Source organism: Sciurus vulgaris, assembly GCF_902686455.1.
Source record: "Sciurus vulgaris genome assembly, chromosome: 12".
Lineage (NCBI taxonomy): Eukaryota > Metazoa > Chordata > Mammalia > Rodentia > Sciuridae > Sciurus > Sciurus vulgaris.
In genome coordinates, this window is record NC_136473.1 from 2475005 (window position 1) to 2500261 (window position 25257).

The 25257-nt window shown below is 54.9% G+C and overlaps 1 protein-coding gene across 3 annotated transcripts in view; it reads left to right on the plus strand.

Moving 5' to 3' along the window:
* Positions 1-25257, plus strand: part of SLC35F3 (solute carrier family 35 member F3) — a 245497-nt gene that overhangs the window by 160276 nt on the left and 59964 nt on the right. The window contains exons 1-2 of one of the 3 annotated variants that reach the window (XM_079106864.1): positions 4982-5147; positions 20390-20714. In XM_079106864.1, the coding sequence (XP_078962990.1) occupies positions 5129-5147; positions 20390-20714 (344 nt within the window). In that variant the 5' untranslated portion in view covers positions 4982-5128. Of the gene's footprint in view, positions 1-4981; positions 5148-6077; positions 6394-20389; positions 20715-25257 lie in introns of those variants that run through there. The other 2 variants (XM_079106863.1, XM_079106862.1) reach the window with 2 other exon arrangements.

Below are 25257 nucleotides of genomic sequence, written 5' to 3' on the forward strand. Positions count from 1 at the left end.
GCTGGGGCAGGTGATGCTGTGAAGAGCAGGCACCTGGAAGCCGGCCCAGAGAGGTCTGGCTATGAGGGACTCCTGTAAGGAACGGGCCAGGTCTCCCCGGTTCCTGAGGGTCATTCCAGTTTGGTTCCAGAGCTGACGCTGCCATGCCTGCCTCCGCAGACCTGCCCACCTCAACACCACAGGCCCTGCTTCCTTCTCCCTCATGTCTCGCCTTTATTCCATTCACTCAGCAAGGGCTACCGAGTACTCCTGGCAAGGTCACTGTGTTAAAGAGTTGACATCCATGGGCGGCTGAAGCAAGTGCCCAGACAGCCCCAGGGCAAGCAGAAGGAGCGAGGGTGCTCCATTGGCGTCAGGGCCTGTCTCCACATCAGGACTTCTGAGACTGTGCCCAACTCTGGGCCAACAGGATCCCCCTGGGTTGAGCTGTCCGCAGGTCCCTGCCGGCCCTGTGCTCAGGAGTAAGGGAGGAGGGGAGTAGCAGCCATGCCCTTCACTGCCCAGACACCTGTCTCCTGCTCAGGCGAGGCCGACTCCAGTCCCCTTGATGCTCTCTTGGAAGCAAACAGCAGCCCAGGGTGGGCTCCTGGCCTTGAGGAGGATCCGATTTAGGTCAGTATTCCAGCTCCCGGGCACAGAGGAGGCAGAGCTGAAGAGACCGCGCTGAGGCCAGCTGTGGACAATGGGTCACCCGACTTAAGCAGCAGCTATTTCTGAACTAAATGGCATCAGATCTCTCTCCTCACCTTGGGTCCAGAGCCAGGGTCTCCAAAACACTTCCCGTGAGATGGAACCAGGGAGAGGCAGAGAGACCCATTCAAAGCAGAAGAAGGTCACCCACACATGGGTTCATCTCAGCTGCACTTTGCAGGCAGCAAAGTACAGTCCAATGAACACAGATAGCTCCAGAAAATTCTAGAATTCTGGGTTCTGTGACTATAGTAGTTCATTTCTTCTTTGCTTTTGGTCCTCCTGCCTTGATGACCTTCTACATCGTGTTAGACACCATGTACGGTGTTAGACACCAGTGGTATGACAAATCAGAGTGACTCTTCTCGTGGCCCCGTGACCAGACCTAGTGGGAGAGAACAAAATCAGTGCCAGGTGTGTAGGGCCTGACTGCCAGGGCTACTGTGAGCACGTTACACATATTAACTCCTTCATCTTCCCAGCAGCAGTGTAAGCAGACGCCATCACTGTGTCCATCCTAAAGATACGATGACCAGCAGGAAGAGATTAAGTAAGGTGTCCCAGTGGTACTGTTGACAAGCAGCCCCTTCCCACACCGCTACACACGACAGCAAAGATGTGCCTGTGCCCTGTGGGAAGGGATGTTGCTCCCCAGGACCTCCTGTGTGCCAGACTCTCTCGCTGTCTGCACTGGCCACACAGCTAGACCTCTGCAATGTCCCAGGGAAGGAAGCCCTCGCGTTCTCCATGGGCCTGGCTCCAAGCTGCAGCGCGGCCAGCTGTGTCTCCTCACTGCGGGGCTGCCCTGGGGTGTCTGGAGGGACTGAGGCTGGTCCCCAAAGCCCAGTGGTGACGGCCACCCTCCTGTCCTGTTCCCCACAGCTGAAGTCGTTCAGCCTTGAGAAAGAGGAGGCGGCCTGGTGGGACCCTGGGGAGTCTGAGTTTGTCCTCCAGAGGCCCCTGGGTGCCTGGGGGGAAAGATGGGGACGTGTGAGGGTGAGAGAGGCCCATAGTCCTGCAGGCTCCTGCACTTGGAGTGCTGGCTTGTTTCTGCCAGGCGGTGGCCTGAGCCGAGGCGCCCGTCCCGGTCCCCATCCTCTGTCTCCCCCGGGTGTTCTCTCCGCTGGGACCAGAGCACTGCACCCTGAGCTACCTGGGGAAACTCCGTTTGGGTTCCTGGAGCCATTTTAAGCAGCTCTTTTAAGCACTGACAAGCACAAAAATAATGTTATTCTTACTATTTAACTATGAGACAGAGCTGATATTGCACAGTGAACTAATTAAAGTGTCTGTTTTCTGACTATGGAAAATCCCCATCGGATTTAAAAATCATTATTATTCACTATGAACATATTAAGTGAAGTCTTCATATACCTTAATACCTAATACTGTTGAGATGATACTCAACAGTATTCTTCAAACCACATTGATTATGATCCATGGGTGGACCATAATCAAAACAAATTAATGGATCCCACTTTTTGTTTGTAATGAGCAAATAGGACAGAGTGGAATTGATAGGAGAAAACAGGAGAGCATCCAATGCTCTCACGTGGTAAAAGGAGTATTTCGCTAACTGGTTAAATCAGTTACATATGAGTATGTGTATCACGTAAATACACGCACCACACTACCTACACAGGTATACGTGTATCATGATCTGTGTACATGCATACAAATCATGTATGGGTGGTGATGTGAAATGTATTTTTCTCCATTTTTTTTAAGTTGATACATAATTTATTAATGGTAAAATTCACCCTTTCTAGTGTACAATTTTTGACAAATGTAAAATGTATTTCCGAGTGTGGCAAAAAAGTAAGACCACTCATTAATTGGATATACTCACAAAGACAACCTGCCTTTAAGCTCTTCAGAGGCTGTGACAATTGACTCTGGGGAGATAAGCTCATGCACCCCAGATTTTAAAGGCCAGGAGGACCCGGGAGATCATCAAATCAGTGGTTTTCTGAAACTTCTTTCAGAAGTGCTGTCTGGTCTTACAAACCCGATCTAACAGAGAACCCCAACGAATAAGAGGCAGAATTACTTTGCAGAGAGCAGGAAACTGCTGGAAACTGCCAAGGAGGCCTGACCCTCCCAGGCCCGGATTAGAAACCCGAGGCCAGAAGAGAAGAACGAGGGCTGGAGGTTGGCCGCGTCTCACTGGCAGAGCCAGCGCCCAACCCACGTTGCTGGCTGGTGCCGAGGGCACTACCCAGGCTGTGCTGGTCTCCAGGGACCCATGAGTACCACTGAACCCAGCAAATGGAAGACAGCAGTAGGTCCAGAGCTGTCTGCCTACCACTCACGGGAGAGGGCAGGGCTCAGCCCCAGGGATGGCAGAAGTGTGACCAGCCCTGGAAGGGCCAGAACAAGCTCCCGGAGCAATGCGAGTCTGAAGGCAGAGCTGGGGCCGAGGCCCAGCACCAGGAGAAGGACGAAGCCTCCAGGACGTGAGGAATCAGCCAGGCCGACAGTATTACCCTTCCTGGCGATTCTGCCAGGCCTGTCTGCTGTCTTCCTCGAGGACCACTGGACTGCACCCTCAGGAGCCCCCACACCAGACTGCATAACACACCCTGTCCACTCCCCAGCCACACGGATAAAAGGATAAACAAGCCAGAGGCGGGCCTAGTGACAAAGGACTGGTGTCTTGCCATCTCCCCTCTCAGTACAACAAGCCATGGCTGGGCCTGGGCCAGCAGACTGTTGGTTACAGCAGGCAGTTCAGAAGATCAGAGGGAAGATCTATTGAATGCCTTTCTGGTACTCTCCTGTGCTACTAGACTCAAGACGGGAGTCCCGTTGTACCCTCAGAGGCTAGTGTGTACTGGAACCCTCCGAAGAGGGACAGAGTCAGAGATCAGATGTCCTGTCCTCTTGCCTGGATGTTATCAATACAGTGTTATTTCTATTGATACTGCAGGAATCTCATCTCTCTGAAAAGAATTTCTAGCCTTCTTGTGTTTGATTGCAATTAGAGATTTGGGCTTTTAGATTTGGGAGCTTAGACAATTTTCTAGGTATCCCAGAGTTAGACCACGATAGCTATCTTGGGTATGATATTTTAAACTATTGGAATTCTCAAAATTCCAGCATGTGCTCATAGATCAGTATGCCACCAACTTCCTAGATAATTGCATGGGAGTTTTTAAATATGGGCCCCACCACATGCCACTCCCCCAAGGAACAGTTGCCTTAAGCAGTAGCTGTACACCCCTGGTCAGGCAGCAAAGCTCCTGATTTGAATGCAGGATGGGGGAGTTTTCTGTGGAACCTGGGTTGACAGCACAGGGCAGCTGCGGCTGAGTACGGAAGAGGAAAGATCGGAACAGCGCACTGTGCTTAAGGTTAAAAAGAGGAGAGATGATAACCAGCAAGCAGAGGTTGACAGAAGTGGGACAGCAGTGGCCTCTCAGGGTCCAGACACTCCTGGGGTCCCCTGTGGGGAGACAAAAACCAAACCAACAGAACAAGGGAATCATTATTTAAAGAGGGACGCTAGCAACAGGGGTGTTGAACAAGGCCCAATTGTTCAACTATTTGACTTGCGCAGAACATTGCAGAGGGTAGAAACAGCTATTTTTACAAAAGACGAATATTTATGAGGCACTTTTCATTGTGACTTGACTGTAGAATGAGGCGGGGGCCAACGTGAGGTGCTGAGAGAGACACACCCCCAACAAATATAGCCCCAGCCCTCCCAGAGTGCGGGACGCTTGCACACCACAGCTCTGTAAAGGCACGCTCAGACCAAAGGCCACAGGGTAGGGATTACCAGACACCCATCCGTCATGGACTTGGAACAGTCAGGTGTTGGTTTTGCATTTTATATTTGCAATGTAGAGGAACACAGGGGTACTAGCCCTTTCTTTGAAGGCTTGATTTAAAATACTGCTATGCCAGTTACTCTATGACCTAGGACATTTGATTTACTTTCTTAATCTCAGTTCTTCTATCTATAAAATGAGGTAACAACGACCATACAGAAATGAATTTATGTGAAACACTTAACAGCGTCTGATAGATGGTGCTCAAAAATGGGTACTGTTTCACGTGATATTTTAGTTATTATGTCTATAACAAATGCTACGGATGAACTTGGTGAAACACCATACGGAAGTATTATTTTGTGATAAATTCTCGTGCATTCAGCTCATTTCTAGAGAAGGAAATGGTTGGCTTGGTAGTCTCCTTGGGGCAAGTTCCTGGGAGAGGTGTGAGGTGTGGAGGCCACCGCTAGAGGGCGCTGCAGGGATCTTGGAAATGCTTCCTTGGATGTAGTGCTGGGGAAGCAACCCTGAGAAGCCCTGGCCTTTGGGAGACTCTGGCACTCTGCTCATCGTGGCTGTTCAAGAGAGCAGGTACTAACAAGGACCCCACCAGAGCGACTTCCAGGAGCCACTTCTGCTGGACACTGGGGGCATGCGGGTGGATGTCACCAGAAATAGCTGGTAGGTGCCAAGTTAGGGGAACCCTGTGGTTCTGGGTCACTCTCCACCTGTATCACTCTACTGAGTTACCCTTACTGGGGATCAGAATGACAATACAGTGGAACATCAACGTTGAGACAGGTTCTGAAACTCTGGGTAAGAACTTAACCAACAACAACAACCAAACCCACCTTGAATCTTCAGATTTTCTATGGAGGCTGGGGCCAGGAAGGAGTTTGGGTCATATGTGAATGAGATCCTAAAAACCAGCACCCTTGGTGTTCTGGGGTACAGAGTCCTGAGTCCTACCTGTGGTGGATGGCAGGGCACATTTCATGATGCACTGTCCCAGATTAATAATAAATGATAAAGGTCCCTCTAGACTCAGCCGTCGCTAGGGAAGCAATAGGTAAATCGGAGCTTTTTAACAAGTCCCTTCAACCAATCTCTGGCAGCAGGTCTGCGTGGCAGCTGAGAAGTTCCGGCCTGCAGAACCAAAGGTGGTACCTGCAGCTGCAGCAGGATCCTGGGAGCCCGGCAGAGAAGGAGCTTTCCTCCAAGCCTTCCTTTTCTCCTGGCTGCCTTGCATCTGTGGACTTTGCATTTTCTTCCCCCAAAAGAGCTGTCTTTAGGGCCAGACAAAATAACGTGTTCCTAGGCTCAGAAGCCAAGGCAAGCTGTGGGCAGCTTTGCTTTTTTCCTTCTTTCCCAGTAAAACAATTCAGGACTGCGCAGGGGAGGAGTCAGCTCTCCATCCAAGTCGAGCACCTCCTGGTTAAACTTGCAGGGACTGGGGCTTACGTGCTCAGGGTCTCCGCAAACGCGCTGGTGCCACCAAAGGGCTGGTCCGGGAGGCGGAGGCCTGCGGATGCCTGGGGGACTGGCTGGGAGCTCAGGGGACGCGGCCGGGGGCCGGCGGCCGGGGCGGGGGCGGAGCAGGTGAGCGGCCGGCGGGGCGTGGGGAGTGCACTGGGACGTGACGTTGGAGTTTGCAGCGAGCCCGAGTAGGAGGCCGCGCGCGTGTGGAGTGCTGCGCGGCCCGGAGGATGTGCGCGGCGGGGCGGCCGCCGCAGTGAGCAGCGGCGCGGGGCAGGAGCGAGGGGCGAGGAGGAGGCCGCGGCCCGGAGAGGCGCGCCGCCGGCCCCAGGATGTAGCGACTGGCGGCAGCGCTCCTGCAGGCGCCGGCTCACCATGAAGAAGCACTCGGCCCGGGTGGCCCCGCTCAGCGCCTGCAACAGTCCGGTCCTGACCCTCACCAAAGTGGAAGGTAAGGCGCGCGGGCCCCGCGCCCCTGCGCCCTTGCGCCTGGCACCTGGGCGCGCCGCGGGCTGCGTGCGGGCCGCCGGCCGCCGGGGGTGGGTCCGCAGTGCTGCGCGCTGCCGCCCGCGGACCCTGCCGCCGCCGCCAGCCACGGCGATCTCCCCGGCCAGCGCCCGCGCGTCCGCCCGCGGCGGCACCCTCGGAGGCGCCTTCCCTGTGGGCGCTGCGGGCTGCCCACCTCGCCGCCCACGCATCGGGGCTGCTTGGGTTGCAGCATCCTCCCCGCAGACCGCCTGGGCCGGGTGTTGCCCCGCGGGTGCAGGCGGGGACCTCTCTGCGGCTTTGCAGCCTAAAACGGCCACCAGCGAAGGGACGTCCAGCTCGGTGGGGATGGGCGGGACTGGCAGGTGCGGGGAAGCCTGCTTCAGCCCACGGGTGTGTTCCCGTGGGCTCCGGAATGTGTCCCACCCTCCGTGTCGCCCACTGAGCATGGGTCCGCCCCCACCGGGGCATGTGGGGGAGAGCAGAGGGGTAGGAGAGGGAACCCTGCTTTCCAACCGAGGGACCCTCTCAGTCCTGCACTCCCCGCAGCTGGCCCAGCTGGCCGGGAGGAGCCTGAGAGGGACAGGCGGGAGGAGGAGGGCAGCCCTTCTGGGCCAGGAGCTGCCAAGTCCTGAAGGGAACAGCCACTGGCACTGCATGGGAGGGGAACGCCAGTTTCCACGCACCCTGTGGGTGCGTGAGGACCCTGCACCCTACTTGTGAGTTCTTGTTGCAATAAAGCTAAGAACCAGTGAGGGCCAGACACAGGCTGGCAGTGGCTGGGTGCTCCCAGCCTGACCACCCACCAAGGCCGGGTGGGTAGCCATCTGGTACCTGCAGAGGAGGACTCAGGCCCAGAAAGGTGGAGAGAGGTCCCCAGACCTGGAGTCAGGAGCTGTGAAGGGCAGAAGGGATTCTAAGCCCATGCTTTTGGCAGACCCACTGTTGGCCCTGACCTGCAGGCACCCCTTTCTGGTCATGGTCTGCCGTAGGAGGTTGGATTTCCTCCTGTGACTGTCTCCCTGCCTCCCCATGCCTGGCTCTGGGAAGACCTGGTGGGACTGGCCTCCCCCAGGAATTCAATTGACCTTGCTGGGGGATTGGGGCAGGGGTGGGTCCAGGCTCCTCCCAGAGCTCCAGGTGCAGCAAAGGGAGGAAGCTTATTTCTCTTGGGGAAGCAGAGGCACTAGTGAGGTGCACAGGACGTCACCCACCTCCACCTGCTCCTGCTCGGGCTGGCTCTGTTGTCCAGCTGCAGGTGAAACGTGGAGCGCCCTACCCCACCTTGGATAGAACAGGCCTGAGCTCACTAGGAGATATGCTGGACTTGGTGATGAGGCCACAGAGCAGGGGCTGTGGCCCCAGAGGTGCTGTAGGGACAGTAAGTGACAGCAGCAGGCACGGGGGTGCCCTCTGACCTCCAGGAGGTTGCCTTCAGGGGATGAAAATGAGGAGTCTCCCCGCTGCCTGGGGCTGCTGAGTGAGCCCAGTGGAGTCCGTTTCACAGGGGCGGCCCCTGCCTGACTTTGGACTTGGTTTATTTAACCAGCACTGGCACACACAGCTGTGGGAAACGGAGAGTGTTACACTAGGCCCCGAGGAGGATGGAGGCTGGGCTCTGCCCCTTAGACACTTTGACCTGTGCAAACTTGCCGCTGAGCCTCAGTTCCCTTGAATATGAAGAAGTACCAGCCCACCTGAGCGGACAGTTGGGGATGAGATGAAGCAGAGGTGAGTGATAGGATCTAGCATGTGCCTGCCACACAGTAGGTGCTCAATAAATATCTGACCCATGCTGCTATCACAGCCAGGCTCCTTTAGCACACCTTGCTACTCTAAGGAGCACTGTGGGACAATGGGCACCTGCAGAGCTGCAGGGATTCTAGAAAGCCCTGTTCCCTGGCTGCATGGGCTGCCTGCACAGGCTTCAGCCAGAGTCTGCAGGTCAGGACCTCCCAACACCTGCCTGGCTGTGCCTGGCTCACGCAGGGCTTTCTCTCTGATGGCTTTTTTCCTTGATGTCTGTCTGGTTTGGGTTTTGGTCTGTTTTTCTAAAACCATTTGCCTCTTGCAGGCTTGTTTTGGAAGTGTTGAATCCTTTTGTTTTCCTTGGATGTCCAGGGCAAGGTGGTCCCGTGCCATGCTGTATGTGAATAGCAGACAGGCTACAGGGGTGGAAGGCAGCCAGCCAGGAATATTTATTAGCTCGTGGAGTGTGTCATCCAAGGGGAGGCAAGAAGGCACCAGCATGTGGTGCGTATAAAACCGAAATAGAAAACGCAGTGCTTGGTTGAACTCAAACACAGGAGGATGGACGAGATGACTTCATTTATGCAATAAAGAATTCATCCCGCCCTACTCTGTGTCCTGTGACCATTTAACAAGTCCCTGAAAACGCAAAGATGAACAATGCTAGTGTCATTCTCTTAAGGAAATTTCTTTCCAGTGGGAAAGCGACGTTACAGATAAATTGTCAAATAAAAGGTAGAGAGTTCTGGTGCAGCGCTAAGAACAAAGTGTCATGGGGAAACTGAAAATGGAGCAGTCTGAGGAGGAAGCCTTTCAGAGGAGGACTTTTTAAAGGAGAAGCTTCCTGAGGAGAAGGCCTGTGTGTGAGGAGGAGGCTGAGAGGAGGTCTTTCTCAGACATCCCTTCCTAGGAGGAGGCTTCTGAGGAGGAGGCTTGTTGAGGAGGCCTCTGTGAGAGGAGGCCTTTTGAAGAGGAGGCCTTCCTGAGAAGAAGACCCTTTTGAGGAGGAGGCTTGTTGAGGAGAATACCTTCCTGAGGAGGCTTGTGTGAGAGGAGGCCTTCTGAGAAGTCCCTTCTGAGGAGCAAGCCCTATTGAGGAGAGGACCTCTGGGAGGAGGTCTCTGGGGAGGAGGCCCTTCTGAGGAGCAGGCCTTTCTGAAGGGAGGCCTTCTGAGGAGGAGTGTCACCACTGAGGCTAGGGGGATGTGAGAAAATGTGGCAGGCGTGGAGGAAAGGAGAGGCTATTTCAGGCAGAGGCTTGGCCAGGACGCCTGAGGAGAGCAGGACTGGGCCTCGGAAGGGGCCGAGGCTCCCGGCGTGGGCTCTGGCCAGGTGGAGGCTCTGTCATGGCTGTGTGGGTCATAGCCTGCTTCCGTGCCCTCTCCTGCCTTTCCCATCAGAAGCAGACACTGTTGGTCAGGCGAGCATCTCTAGCACAGGAGCATTTACTAGGATCATCACACAAACAGCTAATTTGTGTTCCAAAATATCTTCGCTGGGAACAAACAGTTGAGAACAGTGGGAAGCACTTCCCTGGGAGGCCAGCCGTGCAGGGCTTCGAGAGGTGTGAAGGCCCTGGCGTTTACTGCCCAGCCTCGGGCTGGCTGAGGGATTCGGGGAATCATTTCTCTTTGTGGAAGCAGGGCAGTGGTGTTTCCCGTAACAGTGAGAACGGGAGTTTGTGCTGGTGAATATCTAACATGTGGCGGCTTCTGTGCAGTGGGAACTGGCTACCTTATCTCTACCCTCCCAATATGCTAGGGTGCATATTATTATCCACTTCACAGATGAGGAGACTGAGCCTCCCAGAATCATTTGCATAAGGTCATGAAGTTAGAAAATAAGAGAGCTGGTCTTCAAATCCATATCAGCCTGGCTCCAAATGTTAAGGAACTTTATATGACTGAGAAAAAGAGAGGATTGCATCTTCTCGGGGCACTTCATAGGTGCTTAGTGAATGTTTGCCTCCAAAAGCTGTTTTCATTCTTAGTGCCTGTATTGCAGGGAGAGGTGGTCTCTGTTGCCCCCATGCAGACCTGGCTCACTTACCTGTGGCTCGGTTCAGATCTATCCCGGCATGCAGTTTTCCATCCTGCTGGCCCAACCTGAGACATGCGCTGACAAAGGTCTCCATGCTCAAAGACGTTTCCTGATTGACCAGCCCCAGGCCTCAAATGCCAGTGACAAAGTCATTCATGCGTCAATTGAGTACATTATGTAACATGCGCAAGAGAATGAACCAGAGGTTCTGGGAGATTCTAGGAGAAGTAAAATACAATCCTTGACTCAACAGAGCTTCCCAACCAGGGGGCAGCGTCAGAGGCACACACGCACTGGTTACAGGTGGAAGTGCAATTCCTTTATAATTCCATGGAAGGAGAGTAAAATAAATAGGGCATTTCCGTGGAAAGTGAACTCACTCTGTCTGGGACCCAGATGGCCAGCAGACAACACTCTTGCCGCCATTACACTCTTCTTGGCCAAAATGGCAAAATCTTACAGAACTATCCTGCAAAGCCAGGATGTGGCCATAGAATCCCACCTGTTGCCACGCTGGAGGTGGTGACTACCTGTGCAGGTGGCCAGGGATCGGAGAGGATGCCATCTCTGCCTGGGTTCACAGGTTGGGTAGGAAGATGGCCTTCCTGGCAGAGGGAACCTCAGACAAAAGTGCAGAGCCAGGAACGGTGGCACTTGGTAGACTCGGCAAGTGGCTGCTGGGGCTGATCTTAGGTGAACTGGAGGTGTGGGGCGTGGGGAAGGGTCAGGTGGAGGCAGGCAGACTCGGGCCTCCTGAGTGCCGGGCGCAGTGAGTGCATGGGAACAGGTAGGCAGGAGCCCCAGGGGAGAGGGGTCACTGCAGGTCTGCATGTGCAGGACAGGCGTGTGCAGCAGTGCTGTTCAGAGCAGAGCCTGAAACCTGATCCCTCAGCCGATGTTTCAAGAAGTATTTAAGATAGAATGAAACCAAAGTCTGTTAGGTGTGACGAGGGTCAGAAATGAGCCAAGACCCTTGTTTCAGGGCGTGCACACCGCTCACACACAGGTGTGCATCTGTGGGGCGCGGAGGCGGGAAGGCAGGCGCCCTGCTGGCAGGGTCTAGTGGAGGAGGGGCAGGCCGGTCTGTGCTGGTGCCCTGGGCTGCGGGTCGGGAGCCCCTGCCCTGGGTGGCCTCCTCGGGAGCCCGCAGCACCCCCACACGGCGGGTCCTGGCGTAGATCCTGCTGCGTGGGTGAGGACGTGGAGTACGCGGTTAGGCAACGCCACCGAGAGAGGACTGCTTGGCGGTTCGCTTGTGTCCTGAGCCCACCCCGTCGCCACTCAGAGGCTGAGTCAACAGGCTGCGGTGACAGCAGAAGAGCAGATGGGGAAGGCGGTGCAGAGGGAGTCTGAACCCCAGGAGGACGGACCAGGACTAGCAGCGACTGCACACCGACAGCGGCGGAGGGACCCTGGCTGTGAAGGGGTGGGCTCCAGGCCTCAGCCAGGTCCACAGGCGCAGGCCAGGGGGTGGGAGAGAGCCTGCCAGGCAGATGGGGACCTGGGAGCCACCCTGGTGGCCACGCGAGCTGGGGAGCTGGGGAAGCAGGGCAGCCCGAAGGGCGGGGACCCGGAAGTAGAGTGCCATGGAAACCAGGAGGAAGCAGATGCCGCCAGGAGGGCGCTGCTCTGCCAGGCGGGCGCTGCTCTGCCAGGCGGGCTGCAGGAGGTGAGCTGTCCAGGAGGGAGGGAAGAGCCGCACAGGAGGCGCAGGAGGCGCTGGAGGCGGGGCGCGGGCGGAAGCGGCTCTGGGCGAGTTCGCTGTCCTAGGGCAGGGCCAGCGATCTGAAGGGGAGGAAGGAGGCTGATCCCAGAACAGTCTCAGGCTGCCTGGAGGAGGAGGAGGGTGAGAAGGAGGTGCAGGCTGAGAGGAAGGAGGCAGGAAGGTGAAGCAAAGGCAGGATGCGGAGCTGCGCCGGAGCCTTTGATGTCTCCACGTAGGAAGTGGAGCTGCTGCCCCCCATGAGCAGCTTGAAGAGGTGGAGAGGAGCTTTGTCAGACGAGCCAAGACGAGATTTGATTCTTAAGCCTGTCTGGCGAGTGATCCAGTCCTACTGGTTAGGACGTCTTGCAGCTTGTGGGGCCAGTCAAGAGGGAAGAAGGCTGGGTGGGGTGTCAGGACGCTGGCTGCACTTCCTGCTCCGCACTAGCTATTGAACACATCAGCTGAGTCTGGAGCCTGGCCTCCTCTTTCTACTGCAGAAGATTAGAACAGATCTTCGGCTGGCTCTTCGCAGGAAGTTCTGAGTCTATTAAGTAGCTTATTGATTAGCAGAGATTGGCTTAGCTGATTAAAGCCCTTCCCTAGCAATAGAGAGCAGAGCACTGGGGACTGAGACCCAGGATAACAGGGGATCACTGTGCGCAAGTGTGTGCATGTGTGTGTGCATGTGTGTGTGCACGTGTATGTGTGTGTGCACATGCATGTGTGTGTGTATGTATGTGTGTGCACATGTGCAAGCAGATGCAGGCACCTTCGGGGGTGCTTTGGATGATTGAGCAGGGAGTAGAAAGACTAGCTGCGTGAGTAAAACATCTCCCATGAATCTTCAGCAGCAGGAAGTCACAGGCAGGAGGTGGCATCCCAGGTGATGAGGTGGCACAAAAAGTGGGAAAGGCCTCACAGACAAGCTTCCCAGTTTTGTCCAGGGACCCCAGGTGCTTTTGGTTTAAACCTCACCACGCCACATGGGCATGAGCTCGGCCACATCACCCTCCATGAGAGATTAAGCCTGGGAGGTCAAGTGTAGCACCTTAAGACCAGTGCCACTTTGGCCCTCGCCTGGGCAAGTCCAGTCCTGCCTTGGGGGCGCTAGGACTCTGCTGAGGACTTGCAGTCTACTTTAGAGAGCAGCGTTTCTTTCTTCCAGGAAAGTTGTGAAATGGCCCCCATCTCCTGCGTGTGTTCACCTGAAGCTCTACCCAACCAAGACCAGGGGACCAGCATCGTCCCCAGCTTCCTAAGGGGCAGCCTTTTCCCGCAGGGGCTCCCTGCACACACTCCGCCCTCTTGTAAACCATGGTGGCCCTGGGAGGTGCAGCAGTCTGAGCTCCAGTCTACTTCGGAGGCAGGGATGCTGCCTGAAAAGAAGGAGCATCAGAGAACCGTGTGCATTTGTCTGGGTGTGTGGGAAGGTCTTTAGCAGCACTCAGTGTTACATGCTCAGGCCATGATGCACCCCAGACATAAACACGGTGGAGTTACTGGAGGCTGCACAGGCCAGGACTAGCAGGGCACAAGATGACAGCTGACCCCGGGCACTCACGTGTCTTCAGAGCAAGCCCTGAAACTCCCTGCCCGCTCCCTCCCGAGAGCAGACACCGACACCGGCCCTTCCCCAGTGCAGACAGCCTTGCTAAAGCCTCTCCTGACCCACAGTCCACCCGAGTTTTGCAGTTCCAGGCTTGTCTTGAGCCCGTGGCTTGAGGTGATGTCACTAGGGCAGTTTTGGAGCCTCAAAGAAAGCCAGGGCAAGGGACATGCCAACTCAGAGCTGCTCCTGGGATGGTGGCAATGCAGGCAGGCGGGCAGGATGGAGACTGGCTAGCCCCAGCTCTCAGGCTGCTTCAGGTGGAACTTCTGGAGGATCCTCACTCTGCCCCCTGAAAAGCAGTCTTCTTCTACCTCCTGACTTTCTATCCTCACCAAGGAAATCAGTTTCCAGTGAAAAATGCTAATTTCATTTTTAAAAATGGCTCTTGGTGGCAGTTTCCTTCTGTCTCCACACACTACCTCCGGAAATCCCCTCAGAGCAAAGGCTTCAGCATCCTCCAGGGACAAGAGTTACGAGATGGCATCTCACATTTCTGATCTGGGCAGTTATGTCTTCTAACAGGTCATCAAAATGAATACTCCGCCACCTGCGACTTGTATCACATCCTGCACAGGGTCAGCTCTGTCTGTGCCCCCTGCCTCTCCACTATGACCTGCTTCTGCTGGTCAAGCTAGACTGCCACAGGATGAATAGCTTCAGGACAATTGTTTTCTGACAGTTCTGGAGGCTGGAAGTGCAAGATGGAGGTGCGGGCAAGGTTAGCGTCCAGTGAGGGCCTCTCCTGGCTGGCTCACCTTCCTCCCCCGTGTCCTCCCCAGACTCCATTCTGTTTGTGTCCATGGAGAGGAGTTGTGGGAGCTCCTGTTCCTCTGCTCCTAAGACCCTCACCTATCTGGTTGGAACCCCACCCTTTGGCCTCGTTTAACCTTAATTACTTCTCTACAGGCCCCACTTTCCAGGACAGCCGCCCTGGGTGTCAGAGCCTCAGCTTGTGACTTTGGGACATTCATTCAGTCCATGACACTCTCATATTCCAGGGCACCAAATCCCAACCCCAAATACCACATAAACTCTGGCTGTTCCAAGTTGAAAAATGAGGTCTGTCCTCTGCAGACATGAAGTCCCTCTTTAGTGTTACTGAGTTCAGACTGAGCTTCTTAACACCACTGCCCTGATCAGCTTGGAAAGGGGAGGAGGAGGAGGCTCTCCATTCTTATTCTTGCTTTGAGGTGGGCCAGACCTGAGTTGGAACTGTTTCTCAGTCACTCACCAACCTGTGACCTTGGAGACAGTGACTCTCAGAGCTACCTGCAGAGTCTGCAAGAGCACCTGCTGCATGCTCAGCCCACGTTGCGCCCCGGACGTAAACATGGTGCAGTCTGTGATCATCCTGGGGCCACCCTGGTGGTGGGGAGACGCAGGACATCTCCCGCAGACTGCGCATGTGCTGGGAGCTCCACCAGCTCCCTTCCCCTGTACTCCACCTGCTTTCTCAGGGCCAGCATCCAGCTCCAGTTGCCCGTAGATCTTTCTTTCCCTGGGACCAGTGCTAGGCAGGAGCAGAGACGAGGCCTTGGACATGTATGAAGAGCAGAATTGTTTTCTGAGCCAAGGTCCGGGAACCTATGTAGACAGTTCAGCAAGGGCAAGTGGAGTTGGGACACAAGGATTGCCTTTGGACACCGGGGGCAGGAGGTGGCCTGGGACTTGTGACCGCCCTTCTGCAATCCTTCCCTTCCCTCCACACCACTGCTTAAGAAAAGAGGGTCACACGTAAACTCACTGAGCAAGTATTTAACGAGTAGATGAGTTAAACAAAACCCAAAATGCATTTTGGGAAGATAAATTACATTTGCAGAAAACCATAAGCAAAAGCTTTCTTCCAGGCTCCTCATCTTGCAAAAGTTATTTAATTTGGATTTACAGTTCTGTTCTGTAAATGCTGTTTGGTTTGGTGGCCAGGCCCTGAGCTGGTGTATCCATCAGTGACCAATAAATGGAAAGTCGTTCATCAGGCTTTGTCTTTCCCTGGGCAGTCCAGGAAAAAAAAAAAGTGTGTGCTCTGGTTCTCTGGGCAGTTCTCGGCTGTGCCCCTGGAGATGGAATGAGAATCTCTGCCCCTGCTAGATGTGTGCTCTCCAAACCCTGGACTGAGCACACCCTGCTGGGAAGAGCTCTGTCTGCCTTGTGCCCCAGAGGAGGTGGTAGATAAGATTAGTGGACAAGTGGCCTAAAATGTAACGAGTCCACCCAAGAAAATATGAACATAGTCTATGCATCCGCACAAAGACTTACACATACGTTCATAGCAGATCATTCACCATAGCCCCGAGCTAGAAGCAACCCACTCGCCCATGGATAGTTGAGTGGATAAACAATGTGGTATATCCACACAATGGAATACTATTCAGCCCTAAAAAGAATGAACTGTTAACATGTGCTATGACATGGACAAACCCCCAAAACACTGTGCTAAATGAAAGAAGCCAGAGGTGGAAGTCTGCATAAGTATATGAAATGTCCAGAATAAGCAAGTTTTAGAGAAGTAAGCAGATCCCAGCGGCCCGGGGTAGAGGCTGGCAATAGGGGGCAGGAGGATTCATTTTGGAGTGACTCTAAATCTGCACCATCGTTCTCAATGCTATCCATTTGCTCCGCATCACTGCACTGCACACTTAAGATGAAAACTGCACCTTGGTAAAGCTATGGAAATATTCGTGTGGGTCCTGTGGGTGTAGATGCCAGTTGAGAAACATTTCCTGCTCTCTGCTTGCAGGAGGCTTGGGCCATGCCAGACAGTGGTGTCTTTGGCCCCAGGACCCCTTACCCTAAGGACAGGCTCTTTCTGGAGACTTTTCCATAGAGGGCCTCAGGGGAGCTGGTCAAAGAAACATTGGTGTTTTCTCGGGAAGTTTCGGGGGACAGCAAATGACTTTCCAATCCTAATTGCTTCCTCATTGTGGAGATGCTCCCACCACACCACCATGAGAAGCACCCAATTTGACATTGTCTCAGGGAAGAGCAGTGGACAGTTCATGGCCCCCAAATGGGCTAGTGGCTAGGCTAGACCTCTGCTCACACACTGTGATCTGGACATTGCCTTTGCTTGGGTATCGCTTCTGCTGGGCCAGAGTGTGACTCCTCTGTAAGTCCCGCTGGGGACTGGCATGGAGCGGGACTGTGCGCGAGGTGGGACTCACACTGTGTGCTGGCCGCCCTCCAGATTCTGAGACAGCTCAGATGGACTCATGAGCACAGGCGTGGTTACACGTCTCAGTGCAAAGACTATCCCTTGTGCACAAGAGGGCACACCCCTACTCTCTCTCCCTCTGTCTCTCTCATACTCAGGCAGCAGGGCTGGGGAGGACCCACCTGCCCTGCAGTATGTCTGGGGGGATTAAGTAGCACAAATGGAGCATCTAGAGGTGACACAGTTACCGGCAGATGCTTGAAACCACACTTGAGTGTCTGTTGGTACCACTGTTGGCCAGAGGGCATGATCCGTCTCGCTCCGGAGCTGCTGCCTACAGGGCAGGAGTGGAATTCAGGGTACAAGATCATAAGCAGACGGTCTGCCAGCAGAGGGGGTGGGGAGTGTGAGCAAGGTGACATAAATAGGACCCCTAGTCGCGCACTAATGGCCAGAGGAGCTGCACGAGGCTAATTCAGTATTGATTTCCTGGAGGCACCGCCTCTCTCGGCTCTAATGGAGTGAAATCAAACAGGCATCCCTTGACCTAAAGTTTAGGAGGGCGAGTCACGGAAGCTTCCTGCACCTGAAGATTTGAGAGGCTCCCAGGGAGGGATGATGCGCTCCTCGCCGTGACTCCATGCCTGAACCTGTTCGGGTGTTAACTGGACAGCTCGTGGAAGGTGGCCCTGCAGACAGTCTGGTGGGGGAAACGCAGCCTGTGTTTCCACTGGTGGAGAAACACGTGCTTGAGAACTAAACTTGTTGTGTCGCTTAGGTTTATTCTTCCACCATTTTAGCCCGTGGCTTGCGCTTCCTTACTGAAGGAGGGTCCGTTGACATCTGGATTTGCTCCCGTCCCTTCCACAAACCTGGTAGTTTCTTCTGCTGCGTGATTAGCATCCCCACAGGGCGAGGCAGGTAGATTGCAGGTGGCCCCAGCTTCATCCAGCTTGCTGCCTCCGAGCAGGTCACACATGCCATGATGCTGGGCTTGGCTCCTCCCTAACTCAGAGCCCTTCCATCCTGCCGGGCTCAGCCCCGGGAGCAGCCTCCCCTGACTCCAGTCACTAGCACCCCGGGGCCCACAGCCACGCTCTCTTGGTGACTGCCTGTTACGATTGTAGACAGAAGTCTGCAGTTTGCACATAACAGTGCTCCGTCACTCCCAGGCTGCCTGAAGAACAGCGATCACACCTCACACTTCCTACACCAAAGTCTGGACGGGGCAGAAGCTTCATGGTGATCTCCTGGCCAGTCGAGAGGTGCCTAGGTCTCATTACTGCACACAGCCCCGTGAGCGTGGTAAAGTCTGGGCGGTGATGCGTTAGGTTAAATAAATACAGGACGAAAACAACGCAATCCCGCTTCTGCTGTGTGCGTGTGTCTGGGTCTGTGTGTGGAAGAAGCACAGGTCTGGGGGACTCCGTGTCCCGCACAGGCAAGAGGCTGCGCGTAGGCAGCAGCAGCACCCGCAGCGAGAGCTCTCTGATCATGGGCTGCTTTTCATCCTTGCTTGTCAGTTCTTTCATAACATATTGATAAAGAATGTTCTGTGTTTATGTGAGGGAGGAGGTATCTAGAAGTAGTAAGAATGTGTGAGGTGATGTGATAGGTGATTATTATTACGAGAGACTCAGTGCAGTGACTGGAGGGTTTGCAATGAATTAGACTTTGTTGTCTGTTACTTTTTCAGGGTCTATTCCGCTGTTTTTCAAAGTGGGTTCTAGGGTACACTAGGACCCACACAGATGTCACCCACTTAACAAAGATGGCAGGCAGGCTACAGGCTACAGCAGCAAACTCTGTGCCCTAATATTCCCAGAGCAAAGAACCTATCAGTTAAATTTAGTGTTTTCCAAACTTAGTGGCCATGGAATCCTTTTGTCTTATCATGCGTATTACCTGCATTGCACGTTTGAAAACACAGTTCCATCCTGCATGTTCTTTTTAAATAAGAGTGCTGAGTTTTGTTTACAGTGTCTCTGCTTTGTGCGTTGTTACTATTCCCTTGGTCAGAGGATCGGAGAGGGCACAAGGTTAGAGAACTGTTGAAGCACAACATAAAATTACAGGGTCTGGTGGTCTCCTTCCCTGTACATGCTGCACAGCCCCACCGCTCGGTTCCCCAAGTCCTAAAGCTTAATTTGTTATAACAAAACATTAACTGGGGAAATATGCCCTGATTCAAATTCCTGGGTCCCCAGCCTCCCCAGCTGTCCATCCTTAAGCTGGGTTTGACGATGAGGCCGCCTCTTCAGCTCCACAGCCGACTTTCCTTGGGAGCTGGTGGCAGAGCTTCATTTAGCGAGAAGGCTCCCTAGCCACCTCCCCCACGCACCCTGTTGTCCAGCAACGAAGGGCTGCCGAGGCTGATCAAAACTGGCAGGTAGTCGGGGTGTACAGTGAATCTGTGTGCTTCTACCCGGAATGGAATTCGCCTTCAGTTGTGGGAATTCACCACGAGCAGAGTTAAGGAGTCCTGGTGGGAGGAGGGAAAGCAGAGGCTGGGACTCTGTCTTCTGCCTCCTGTGCTGCTCCCACCTGCAGTTGGGACACAGATAGGCATGTGTCAGCAGCTCCCAGGGGCCTACACACTTGGTTTTCCAGGGCTTCAAGATGGATATATACACACAAAGGAAAGCCAAGAGATTACATGTCACTAAAGCAGATGATGAAGGCAGCGAAGCCGCATCCGACAGGTTCGGGTCAGTCCTCCACCTGTCTTGAACACCTGTCGACCTGCGACTAGAAAAGACACAGTCCTTAGCTAGCACCTATTTAAGGGTCTATGTTGAATCAGGATTTCGCCCCACAGAACTAATTCAGAAAGCATACAAAATTTGGTTTAATGTTATTCAAGGACCATGAAGTTTAAACCATATACAGAGACCCTCGTTTCCTGTACCCTGTGGTGAGGTGTCTTAGCACGGGTGTCATTGAGCTCAGTGCCAGGCAGCACACCCCGGGCGAGTGGGCTGCCTCCCGGAAGTCCACTTCTGCTCATGGTGACTGACACCAGCCACCGCTGTCTGACTTTCCGGCTGACTGGCAAACACATGGTGAATGAAAAGCAAACAGTGCAAAATAACGCCCTTCACCTCCCAGTGCTCTGCAGGAGCAGCTCGCGGCGCAGCCCGGTTTCCCCAAGTGACACGGCTCTACAATGGAGTGTCGTGTCTGTGGCCTCTCACACACCAGCTGCCAGAGGCTGCGGTTTTTAAGTAAAGCTTCAAAGAGGGACCAGTGTTCATCCACAGAAGCGAATTAGAGCAGATGGGTCCATGGTGACCTGGCAGAGCAAGGAGAGCCTGTCTGTAACAGGCAGCAGGAGCTCCTGCCAAGGCAGGGGACCTTTGGAGGTCAAGGCCTGCCATCCCTGGGTGGGAAGCCCCTCCCGGGGCCTCCCAGCATCCCACAGCACTTGGCTCCAGTGAACTGAACTGAGGGAATCAGAACATGTCAACTGCTGGATGCTCTGCAGAATTTTCACAAACCCAGGCAGGCAGGTCCCCTGTTGGAATCATGTTCTGGTTCAGGAGCCTGACAAAGGCCTGAGACTGTGTTTCCAGTGGGTCCTGGGAGGTGGGGCAGTGGAGCCTGGCTGGGAAGGCTCTTGGAGGCCGTCCTGGGCTGCCCGTGTGCAGGAGCTGCCCTGAGCCCCAACTCCACAGTCCGCAGGCCATTAACCGCCTTCTCTTCCCCAGGGGAGGAGCGCCCCCGGGAGCCCCCAGGCCCGGCAGAGGCCCAGGCGCCGGGCGGGGCAGAGGCCGGCGGGAGGACCAGCCACCGCCACTGGACGTGCTCACGGGAACAGCTGCACAAGACCTTTTGGGGCGTGGCGGTGGTGCTGTGTGTGTGTGCCTCCTGGGCTGGCTCCACGCAGCTCGCCAAGCTCACCTTCGCCAAGTTCGACGCACCCTTCACCCTCACCTGGTTTGCCACCAACTGGAACTTTCTGTTCTTCCCATTATATTACGCGGGGCACGTCTGCAAGTCCGCCGAGAAACAGTCTGTGAAGCAGAGATACAGGTAGGCCCTCTTGACCGCAGCCACCTGTCCCAGGCTGTCCTGGGCTGTCCCGGGATGCTCGCGCTGGTGGGAGGTGTGAGCTGCGGACCGTCTGAGTGCACCTGCTCATTCACCAGGGCAGGACCAGAATCCTCCCCACCCGGGCTGCTGGTGCCTCCCGCCTCCACCTCCAGCGCCGCAGCACCATGCGCGCCTTCCTTTCTGTGAAGCAGGAGGAGGCTGCCTCCTGGAAGTCCACTTCGGTTCATGGTGACTCGGACACCAGCCCCTGCCCTCCAGAGAGGCCAGTGCAGGTCCCAGGAAGCTAGAAATGGAGCAGAACTGGTGGCTCAGGCAGGGAGAGCCCCGCCAGTCTGGGGCAAGGACCGCGAGTCCAAGGAGCCAGGTGCCTGGAAGCAAGACATTGACTCCTTCAGTATGTGATTGCAAGGTCTGGGTGTCTGGCAGTGTAGTGACAGGAAGCAGCCACGTGTGGACTTCGTTGACTTCATTTTCTTATATACAGCCCACTGGAATGATGCCCCTTTCCAAATAAGCCCAGAAACCCGACCTTGACCCCCTGCCCCCATCTCAGTCTGCAACAGCCCTCCCCTGGGGGCCCCTTGTTGATGTTGACCCGGCTCATCCAGCTGATAGTGCATTTCATGTTGCCCGGGCGGAGACCCACGTGGGCTGTGTGGAGGGCTGGCCTGAATCTGCCTCAGTCAAAAACCCTAAGAACAACTGCTGGCCAAGATGTCCCTGTAGGCCCTGGAAACTTGTATTTTATCAGTCCCAGAGGTGAGCAGCAATTGCAGTTGATGACAACCACTTCACCCCACCCCACCCAACACACACCCCCATAAAATGGCCAAGTCCTACTGAATGTCCCCTTCAGCTCTGGCCCTGTCCTAAAGTTGCCCTTACAAACCACAGATTGATAAGGCCACCACTGGAGCTATGGAGGAAAGTGGTTTGGAAGTGGAATTCTAGATTGGGACCAGAATTTCTCTTGGTGATTCACCCTTATGTCCCCAGAGACTTAGGGTTGGAGATGCAAGTGCCGCACATCTTAAATATCCAGAGGAAACTTGACTTGGATCCTTTAAATGACCCCTTGTAAAGCCGAGGAGGAGTTCTAGAGGAACGGGCTCTGGGGGAGCCACCCTCATCAGCTGAGCCACCCAGCCAGCCTCGCGTGTCTCCTCAGTGGAAAGGGTTGGGACAAATACTGGGGACAAGGCAAGCAGGACAAAGAGCCCAGGACCCGGGTGTCCTCGGGCTGACTTCAACCTGTTGCTCAGGGCCAGCCAGAAATTACCAGGGAGGCCCTGAATGCCCCTGGCAAAGGCTGAAAGTGAGTCTCATGCCCTTTCTCCATGGAGAAATACGGGGAGCAGAGATGAAGGCTCCTTGCTGCCATCCGCTCGCTGGAAGGGCCCCTCTCTGACGGTAGCCACTCCTGAGCGAGGCCATGGTCATGCCTGAGTACAAGGCCTGGCCACTTAGGGCAGGCCCAGCAACACTTAAACTGCTGTCCTGGAAACCACGCCAAAGGAGTCAAGCTCAGTTGAAAGGTCAAGGTAGGGAAAAGAAGGGTCATTGAAGCAGGTCCATCGTACACAGAGAGACACCACACCTTGACTGTGGCCTGTTGCCTTCCTGTGAAAAGCATCCAGCGAGAATTCAGACAACCTTGCAGTGACCTGTGCATTGACTGGGGAACAGTGGGAGTCTGCAGATCCTACCTTGATTAGTGAAGCAGTTAAAACCGCGCCCGATTTCTCTTACCAAAGCTCAGCTCCACTTCTCAATAAAAACCTTTCTAGTTGCAGTCTGTCAGCCCACGGCTGAGCAGAGCTGCTCATTTTCCAACCAGGTATTGAATATTCAGAGAAGCCATGCCCGCCGCAAGAGCAGGGAAGAGAGAGTCTCCCTCCAGGAGGGGAGAGAAGAATTTGAATGTTACAACAGGCCCTCCTTAGGCAAGAGCTGTCCCAGCTCAGATGAGGAGCACTTTCACTTTGGATTCCCAGAATCAAGGAGCACTAAAATGCCATCTTCTATCTTGATGCTTTTATCAGAATTTATGAGACAGCAGATGCAGGGCCTGCAAGGAAAGGGGTCCTTGGCTAGTAGTCTTCACAGGGAGCTGGGAGACAGGAGGCCAGTAGACACCCATTGCACAGAGAGTGGGGCTGGACAGACAAGCTAGCTTCTCCTAGTGATCAGGAAGCAGCCAGATGAAGTTTCTCTCTGCAGGCCCCTCTCCCGCTGAGCTGCTATCTCCAGGTGAAGCTGGAGGAGACAGGCAAAGCAGAGAGGAAGGGAAGGTCCCTGGCACGGAGCTCCTTGGGCTTGTAGGCCAGGTCAATCTGATGCAGGGCTTCTGGGTGGTCTGAGAAGCTGCTGTCCTGGGGAGCATCCGCGACAGCCTGGTGCTGCTGGCTGGCAGGCTGCACCATGACTGTAATGGATCTGGAGTTGTTAAGTCTCAGCTGTAGGTTATTAAAAATGCAGATGATCTGACCAAATGTAGGAGCCAAGACTCACCTGGCCACATAGAACTGAGTGTGACTTGCTGCCGCAGCCCTGGTTCTCTGGCACTGGGGAGGGGAGGCTCTGTGGGTGTACCATGCAGGCTCCCAGAGATGCCTGTTTATAAGTGGATGATTCATAGCTCTCCTCGCACAGGAGATTGCTGTGTGATCGAACGAGCCGCTGTATGTGAGAGTGTCCTGTTATCTGCAGTACCCCACATAGATTCAGGGGATGCTGTGCCTGAGCACCTGTGGGCTGCATGGGAAGATGCACGGGTGCTTTGTTCACGGCCGCCTTGCAGTGGCCTGTCCAAGCTGCAGAAGAGCGGAGCCCTGCAGTTCCACACTTGTGTTCCTCTTGAGAAATCAACCCTGCTGCACGGGACATCCTGGATCACGGGCAGGGCTCTGATCACATCAGGCACTGTAGTCAGGAATCAGGACCCGAGCCACAGACCTCTCAGCCTGACTGATTCCCAGCTGGAGCACCCAGGGCTCCTCCTCCCCGTGGGGAGCACCCCACCGTGTCTTTCCTGCTTCTTGCTGACAACTGCCTGACCTGGCAGGATGGACACAAAATGCCCGGAAGCAGCAGTGCCCAGAACTTGGGGACAGCTCCGTCCGAGGAAAAGCTTCAGTGCCCCGGGTGCCACAGTCTCTTGGAGAGCCATGTGCTGCATCCAGGGTGGTGCAGGGAAGGCCATGTCAGCTCTGCAGCCTGGAGAGACTGTCCAGAGAGGGGTGAGGACACACCACCTCCAGGCCTCTCTGACCCTAGGAGAGAGGTGGCTTCCCAGGCCCTAATGGCTACCACCACCAGCAGAATCCAAGCAGAAGTAAATCTGGGCATGTGCAGTCATGTCAGAAGGTCTTCTGAGAACTTCCAGCAGCAGTGACCTGTTCTCTGCTATCATATATCTACCTCCTGCGTGGAGGTGTGGTAATGGCAACAGATGTTTTCCTCTGAGCTGTAGCGCCAGTCTGTCCAGGCACTGAAATGCCATTCAGAGCCAAGGAAGGGAGAGGGCAGTGTGGATCTCTGGCAGTGCTGCAGGAGGCTGGCATGTGTACCTAGCTGTACAAATTGCCACAGGAACCACGTTGGGTCTTGTGGCTGCAAGGTTCACTTGCTGTTCAGAGTAAGGAGCAGAGTGGAGCAGTTCCCACCTGGGAATTGCTTTGTCCTGCAGTGGTTATTTTGTCTTCTCTAGGTGAGGTACTAGGGATGCAATGATAAATGGTCCCTGTCCCCAAGGATCCCAAAACCTGCCAAGGGAGTTAGCTGAACGAGGTGGGGTGCCTGCTGGGGAGCCAGCGCAGAGAAGCCTGGTTCTGTGTGTCCTGGCGGAGTGGAAAGGTTTCCAGGAGGAAGGGAGCCAGGAAGGCAGATGGCCCGCCAGCGCTGAAGGAGGAGGTCAAGAACACCCTGCGCAGACGGAGACGGGCCCCGAGGGAGCGCTCCCGGGAGTGTGGGAAGTGACTCGAGGGGAGGGGCAGATGCTGGCAAGCCTCCTGCTCCCTGCAGAGCAGATTCAGTTCTGGCATCTGTGCAGGAACCTTCAGAGGGTGGTCAGCTCGTGTCTTTAGGAAGCCGTCGCTCCTGCCGCTGCGTAGAGCATGGGATGGAGCCGGCTGCAGGTGGGCCCAGTCCACCAACTCTTCCTCCACGTCGTGTGCCCAGGGCACGAGGGCAGGAGCTCACGACCAAGCGGGACAGAGGCCCATGCAAAAGCAGAGTAGGATAAAGGAGGAGGTGGGTGACAACTGGGGCCAGACTGAGGACAGGGTGGAGGAGGTCTCAGGCCTACAGGCAGGTGGAGACGCAGGTGGGAAGGGTGTGGGGCCAGCTCAGGAGTGGGGCTTTATTCGCTAGGCCTCTGAGCTCCAAAAGCTTCTGAGTAAAGCAGCTACAACCAGAGTGGCCTTGATTCATGGAGCTGATTTTACCCGGTCCCACTTATGTTCCCATTTCACACTAGGAGGTGGGATGACTGTCAGGTGTCTGTTGGGTGTGTGTGGGGGTG